Source organism: Camelina sativa, chromosome 4 (assembly GCF_000633955.1).
Source record: "Camelina sativa cultivar DH55 chromosome 4, Cs, whole genome shotgun sequence".
Taxonomy (NCBI): Eukaryota; Viridiplantae; Streptophyta; class Magnoliopsida; order Brassicales; family Brassicaceae; genus Camelina; species Camelina sativa.
The window spans coordinates 23,618,073-23,625,414 of record NC_025688.1 but is presented as its reverse complement, the minus strand read 5'-3'; the positions used below and the strand labels follow the sequence as shown (position 1 = coordinate 23,625,414).

At 38.5% G+C, this 7,342-nt stretch overlaps 3 protein-coding genes and 1 non-coding gene across 5 annotated transcripts in view; 1 reads left to right on the top strand and 3 right to left on the bottom strand.

The window, feature by feature from the left end:
• The window catches only part of LOC104782080 (F-box protein PP2-A15-like), a 2,188-nt gene extending 641 nt beyond the window's left edge, over positions 1-1,547 (bottom strand). The window contains exons 1-3 of one of the 2 annotated variants that reach the window (XM_010506906.1): positions 1,063-1,547; positions 798-916; positions 178-431 (exon numbers count right to left, since the gene is read on the bottom strand). In XM_010506906.1, coding sequence (XP_010505208.1) covers positions 178-431; positions 798-916; positions 1,063-1,374 — 685 coding nt within the window. In that variant the 5' untranslated portion in view covers positions 1,375-1,547. The remainder of the gene's footprint in view (positions 1-177; positions 432-797; positions 917-1,062) is intronic. The other variant, XM_010506904.1, reaches the window with a different exon arrangement.
• TRNAR-UCU lies at positions 1,783-1,855 on the bottom strand. The gene has a single exon. It is a non-coding gene; the product is annotated as a tRNA-Arg (tRNA).
• LOC104782079 (proline transporter 3) lies at positions 2,732-5,143 on the top strand. Its single transcript, XM_010506902.2, is given in 7 exon segments — positions 2,732-2,902; positions 3,058-3,377; positions 3,464-3,653; positions 3,739-3,866; positions 4,030-4,245; positions 4,316-4,328; positions 4,331-5,143. Coding segments are annotated over 7 exon segments (1,302 nt in total). The 5' UTR covers positions 2,732-2,820; the 3' UTR covers positions 4,684-5,143.
• The window catches only part of LOC104782078 (pyruvate kinase 1, cytosolic), a gene marked incomplete at its 5' end in the record, with an annotated part of 7,364 nt that continues 4,966 nt past the window's right edge, over positions 4,945-7,342 (bottom strand). The window contains 10 exon segments of the mRNA XM_010506901.2: positions 4,945-5,329; positions 5,444-5,503; positions 5,780-5,879; positions 5,967-6,034; positions 6,142-6,237; positions 6,358-6,446; positions 6,540-6,684; positions 6,825-6,914; positions 7,024-7,095; positions 7,219-7,299. Coding sequence (XP_010505203.1) covers positions 5,177-5,329; positions 5,444-5,503; positions 5,780-5,879; positions 5,967-6,034; positions 6,142-6,237; positions 6,358-6,446; positions 6,540-6,684; positions 6,825-6,914; positions 7,024-7,095; positions 7,219-7,299 — 954 coding nt within the window.

The following is a 7,342-nucleotide window of genomic DNA, read 5'->3' as shown; positions in this document are numbered from 1 at the left end:
TCTTGCGTCGCTTCACCTCGATCGGGATAATGAATACCGAATCCACACAGATTCCACCTTTCGAATGTGTGCAATCAATCTGTTTCATCGACCATCGGACTTCAGTTGATGTTTCCGAGCAACCAACAACAAATTCTCCAACCTTATACTCTCTCCAGTATCCTCTGTGTTCCCCACCTATTTCCTTATCAGCCAAATAATACTCACATGACGCCTCTTGCCCGTCTGAAGTTGAAAGCGAAAACCGAACAGGCTTCAACTCCCAACCGTGTGTGTGTTCGAAATGGCAAACACGTCTTCCCAACCTTTTCGAGAATCTCCCAAGGTGTATTTTGAATGATAGACAGTATACACCAGGAGGAAGATTAAATCTCACCACCCCATCTACTTCAAACCACCAAATCTGCTGTAAGTAGGCTACAACATGGAACCTGTCAAAGTAAACAGAATCAACGAATGTAATGTTGCATGAGTGTATTCTACTTTCAAATGGAATATATATCCTCTAATGCAGAAACTTGATATTTGTCATTAGCCTAACCAGTCTGCAAGTCTTGATAGACCATAACAATAAGTAATATTCCAAAACCTAAAAGCTAGCTGAATCACATACATATAAATAGACCACTCATCAAAACTGTAACGCTGAAGCAAACTTTCAAACTTGTTCTAAACCTAGAAGAAACTGAGAACTAAGAAGGATCAAACAGTTGAACAAACTCAGGATCAAATAACCCAAGTATTGCAATGCTCCTTAGGTTATCTAATAGCTGAACCTTGTAAAGTTTTCAATGTACCTTGATTCATCAGTTGCAATCCAATTCCAATATCTACGGTCTTCAATTCCAGTTATAGCCATTCCTCTAGCCGAAATCGCCATACAAACCCGTCCTGTCAATCTATCAATCCACACTTCCTGTAGCCAATTTATCATCAACACAAGACATTGTTATAACCTTAGAGAGATAGCTTCACAATTCCCAATTCCCATCCACAAACACAAGAAAAAGCCCTAATTTCCCAATTCCAAATCAAACCAAAGCAAAAGTTGAACGAACAAACCTTATTACCATCGTCGAAAGGGATAGGACGAGAGAGCAAAGCGAAAATATCCTTCTTAGAGAGACTCTGATATCTCTCCGGAGGCAACAGAACAAGCAAATCATGGTAATTACTTGGCAGCTTCTTCTCCCACACAGAATCAGACGAAGCCGCGCCACGAAATGCTCGATTCAAACGAGCCAGATTGCAAATCTCCGGCGGAGTTAGGTGAAGAATCACGCAAGCAACGCAGCTCTCAGGTATATCGCCGAGACTCGGTCCGGTTGCTAAACCGTTACTGTCACCGTTGAGGTTCGAAAAAGACGACCCCATGTGCCCCCTATCTAAAAAAAAACCTCGCTCGCCTTAGAAACGGAGAATAAAGAAGTGATGATGATGCTCGAGAGCCATAGCGATGGCGATGAAGTGAGAGTGCTCTGTTTCTATCTCATGTTGTCAATCGAGAGAGCTTCGATTTTTTTTTCCGCAAGTGAAAAAAAAAAAAAAGGGTTACGTGGGAAGAGACGAAGATCGACGGCTGACACGTGGCAATACCGATGACGGAAGAGTGTATTTTAATTAAAGGCTTAGCTAAAAATTGATTAGCACTGTTGTTTGTACTACTAAACTACTCACGAGATAACAGACCGACAATTAATACTAAGTATGAGAATAGGCCGACCAAAATGTCAAAAGAAATGAGCTAGGCTATTAAATGGTAACAATAAAAAAAAGAATAGGCACGCCCGGTGGGACTCGAACCCACAATCGTTTGATTAGAAGTCAAACGCCTTATCCATTAGGCCACGGGCGCTTTTTGTTCTTTACCTACTTACGTTTGATATAAATCAAATAATTAAAGATATTTAGGGATCTTAAAAATGATTGACCAAAAAGTAAAGACTTTAAATTCTAGCTTTGGATTTATAATCAGTGTTATACATGCTTTAGAAACAACAAAAAAAAAACGAATTATTTCAATTACAACGGATTAACCTGCTTGTGATGTCACATTTGAAAAATAATGATTTTTAAGTATTCAAACAAGATTGGCTCAAAATTGGTTGGGCATGAAAATGTTGATATAGAGGTACCGGCCACTTTTTAATTAACTAAACAAGAAAAATGTCAAAACTCTAATAAGAAATCTGTGTGGTCTCAGCTGCTTTTTAAACGATCAAAAAAAAAAAGTCAAAAATTAGTACTCTCAAACTTTTGACTTGTTATTGTCTTTCGTGTCTCATTACATATTTTCGTATCTAGTCTTATTCTGTCTAACAACAAGACGGCATAAATGTCCAAAAAAATCTTCTTTAATGATCGATCAAGCTAACTACACTCACTCACTTCCCCTATACATGTCTCTATCACTTCAACGGTCTAAAAGAAACATTTAAAGTGTGTATTATCTCCACAGCCACATATATTTACAGATTTGGTTTGTCTTCTGGAAAGTTTTTGTGATAAGTCCAACATTACTATCATTAGAGTTTTCGGTTATATTGGTAGACTTTGTTCATACATTATTCCCATTTTGCAGTAAATGATTGTGAATAATGCAGGTTTTTGTGTCTAGCTTTGAACCACTCAATTCCAAAGGAAATATCTCCGGCTCACCTCATTTTTGGAAACTGTTCAACAACTTGTCATTTCTAAAACCTTTTAAATATCTACTCTGCCACTTCTTATTTTCACACCATAGTCTTTTCCGATTAATTGTTTTATTATAAAGAGAAAGGCTCTGCTTAGCTCAAGAGACACAATAACCATTTGAAAATAATGAACTCTAAGAACCGCATAAACAATGTCGGAGAAGATGTTGATATCGAAATCCCTGACACTGCTCATCAGATTAGCAGCGGTGTGTAGTTCGTTTTCCCCCTCTTTTTAGTTTCAATGTTAAGCACGCGATAAAAATGTTGTAATATATCTCTCTCTACCCTTGAAAACGTTTTACAACCTTATAGTGGTCGCATAGTGGGAGAAGCTAAATAGTATGTTTCGTGGAATGTACAGATTCATGGTTCCAGGCAGCGTTCGTTCTGACAACAAGTGTAAACAGCGCATACGTGTTGGGATATTCAGGAACAGTCATGGTTCCTTTAGGATGGATTGGTGGTGTGCTTGGTCTTATTCTTGCTACTGCGATCTCACTCTATGCAAACACTCTCATAGCCAAGCTTCATGAGTTTGGTGGCAAAAGGCACATCCGCTATAGAGACCTCGCCGGGTTCATTTACGGTAGAAAGGCTTATCGTCTAACATGGGTGTTGCAATATGTCAATCTTTTCATGATTAATTGTGGATTCATCATTTTAGCTGGTTCTGCCTTAAAGGTAATAAACATTTTTCTCTCTTTTGATTCTTGATTCTTGTGAGCCAAGGTAGTTATCTTGGGGTGTGTGTTCTGTTTTCCTTGCAGGCTGTTTATGTGCTTTTCAGGGATGATCATGCCATGAAACTACCTCATTTTATAGCCATTGCTGGTCTGATTTGTGCGGTTTTTGCTATTGGTATTCCTCATTTATCAGCTCTTGGGATCTGGCTTGCGGTTTCTACCTTCCTCAGCCTCATCTATATCATTGTAGCAATTGTGCTATCGGTTAAAGATGGTAAAACATAGATGATGATCAGGCTTCAGTCATTACTTTTGGATTTTATAGCTACTTATATAGTTCAGGTTCTTCCTTTTTGTAGGAGTCAAAGCACCTTCAAGAGATTACGAGATACAAGGATCACCATTAAACAAACTTTTTACCATCACTGGAGCAGCCGCAACACTAGTTTTCGTATTCAACAACACTGGGATGCTTCCAGAAATTCAGGTGAAGTTTACTTATGTGCATTTAGCTAGATATGCAGGTTTAATATTACTTAAAATGTTTAAACTTCAATCCAAAATTATGATTTTGTTACAAGCATTTCACATGTAAACGCAAACGCATAAATGATCCTTTTTATTGACACTTCTTTTTCCCTCAATGATAGGCAACAGTAAAGCAACCGGTTGTGAAAAACATGATGAAGGCCCTATACTTTCAATTCACGGTGGGTCTTTTACCGATGTTCACGGTTGTATTCGTCGGATATTGGGTTTACGGATCCTCAACCTCGGCATATCTTCTAAACAACGTTAATGGCCCAGTTTGGGTCAAAGCCCTTGCCAACATCTCTGCTATTCTTCAATCCGTTATCTCTTTGCACGTAAGTTTCTCTTCTCGAGAGTCAGAAAACCGTTGTGACTCAATCCGTTCTTACTCAGTTTTTGTTGTAGATTTTTGCAAGTCCGACATGGACACAAAGTTTGGTATCAAAGGAAACCCATTGGCTTTGAAGAACTTGTTGTTTAGGATCATGACGAGAGGCGGGTACATAGCGGTTAGCACGCTTCTCTCAGCGCTCTTACCGTTCCTCGGGGACTTCATGAGCCTCACGGGTGCAGTGAGCACATTCCCTCTCACATTCATTCTAGCCAACCACATGTACTATAAAGCTAAGAACAATAAGCTTAATCCTTTGCAAAAGCTATGGCACTGGCTCAACGTTGCCTTCTTCAGTTTGATGTCTGTTGCTGCTGCCATAGCAGCTCTTAGGCTCATTGCCCTTGACTCCAAGAACTTCCACGTTTTTGCAGATTTGTAGTTCATTGTAATAGCATCTTATATGAAAACTTATAATTGCATATAGTCTTCGTATTTCATTCTTATCAATAAAATAAGAGATTTAATTGCTTATATTTTTTAATGGTTTCTAAGTTTTTAACGTTTCAAACACATAGATTTCACTATTTTATTGGGTATGCCAGGCTAGCAACTGCAATATTTTGATAAAAGTTTTAGATAACTCAATGTTGCTAAGAAAATAGATATAGAACTATTTACTAAGGAATGTAGATATTATGAATAAGGTAGGAAGTGGTTTATAGCATAACTTGGAAACATCAATCTCCTAAAATACAAAATCAGAAGTCCAGGAGAAATATTTTCACTCCGATATCTAGCATATCGCCGGCGAAACAAGAATCGCAAGTAATTTCTTGGAAAGCACCAAGAGTTTTAGTGAAGGAAAGAAAATTGATTAGTAACCAAAAAAAAAAAAAAAAGACAGACGAGACTCATTCCTGACTCTGCTTCTTTTAGTCCTCTAGCTCGATGATTTTGACCACAGACGCATCACCCACTTTTTGACAGACCACAACTCTGTCATGTGACTTGATCACTCCGGCTTGCTTCCCATGGTCTAGAGCCACTTTCAGAACTGACTCATTTGTTGCACTTGTTGATTCCGCCTGAGCAAAGGATTTCACAATACATTGAGAAAATACGGTTTCAAACCGGGCTAGAGTTTACAATTGCAACCACAACACTAAATTTGAAAGATTCTTATTGCAATAGAGACTTACAGGGTGACGAGGGTCAGCAAGCATGGGGAAGAGACCTCTGACAATAAGTGACTGCCTTGCCTGAGACAACAATATACACAAACACAATGTTATGTTTGAGCAATAATCAAAATGTTGTCATATATGACAAAAGTTTTACTTGTGTAACTTTTAATCTGCAATCATACAGCAGATTTAAGAGTTGCTATTCCCTTTGAATCAATGTGGACAATTGATAAATAGGATACGCAAGCATAATTAAGTAACAACTGTAATCACTGAATTTGAAATTCCGCAAGTTGCATTAGAAAAATCCCAATTCGTTTTCCAAATTCACACAATCAGAGTGAAGTTTACCTCAAAGGCTCCGCTAAAGCTCCACTTCAGCTGATTTGTCGTAAGCCGGGGAATGACAACAGAGAGAACGGGCATAGTTGGCCTGTATTTGGCAATCAACCTTCATAGAGATGGAAGAAACATTCAGTAGACAGCTACAAAGCATTTAAATGAAGGAATAGTTAAAGCCAGAAGGAATGGTGTGAACCTTGCTGCTCTTCCAGACGAGGTAAAGCATATAATTACAGATGCCTTAACCTTGATGGCTGCCCGTACCTGATATCAAGCAGAAATTAAGCCTCTCAATTAGAAATGATGACTGAAATAAACAACATGCAGGGAAAATTCTCAGCTTTTGTAGGTGACGCAGAAGAGAGACTTACAGCAGAAGAAGCAATAGATTCCAAGTGGGACATTGGTTCTCCAACATACTTGACAGTCTTTTTGAAGAACAGATCTTGGTTGAAAACCTTCTCTGCCTGTAAACAAGTACAAAAATGCGTAAGAGAAAAGCAGATGACAAATCATAGCTCAGATGATTGAGATGCTAAGAACGCAGTGGAAATCATAATACCATAGTACTAGAAAATAAAGCCTACCTCACAACAGATTCTACCAACAGTTGATATGGTTTCCACCGGGTACAATCCACGAAGGGTCTCAGCACCAAGAAGAATTGCATCACTTCCTGCGGACAGTGAAACGGAAGAAACCCACTTCAAGTTATGACCAAAACTATGATCCAGATATACAACATACATATTTCGGGGATTAAACATACCATCTAAAACAGCATTAGCAACATCAGTTGCCTCTGCACGAGTTGGCCGCAGATTGTCTGTCATACTGTCTACAACACGAGTGAGAACGGCTGGCTTTCCAGCCATGTTACACTTGTAAAGAGCAGCCTTTTGGAACAAAAACACCTGTGCAAGATTTAGGGTCAAGTTAGTACGCTCCAAAATATCACTAATACTCTAAATTCTAATGAGACACCCACAAATCTAATTAGAAAATGTGTCGGCTTTGGACCCAAACAAATTAATTTGAGTGACAGTCAACATACCTTTTCCGGAGGTAGATCGATACCCAAATTCCCACGAGAAAGAATAATGCCATCTGCTTCTTGTAGAATTTCATCAAAGTGGGTCAATCCCTAAAATCAAAGACACATGTAAATATTAACAGCACCATCCCCAATTCCAATGAAGGAAAAGTTACAGAAGGAAATATATATAAAGAAAGAATGAATGCAATTAACTTACCTCTTCATTCTCAATCTTCGCAAATATTTGTGTTTGAGAGAGGTCACCCAAACTGTTAAGCAACTCACGGGCCTGTGTTGTGGCAGAAAAAGTGATAATTCAAATGTATCAGAAGCTCCGAATCAGTAGTAAGTAAAGAAAGGAGTCACATGAAAGGCAGTATGAAAAAAAAACTGTTGTGAAAAGAAAATGGACCTGGCGAACGTCTTCTGCATGTCGACAATAAGATAATGAGAGAAAATCGATCTTATTCTGAACTCCCCACGTACTTATAACCTAGAAGACAATCAGAACAGAAAAAAAAAAAAAAAAAAAAAAA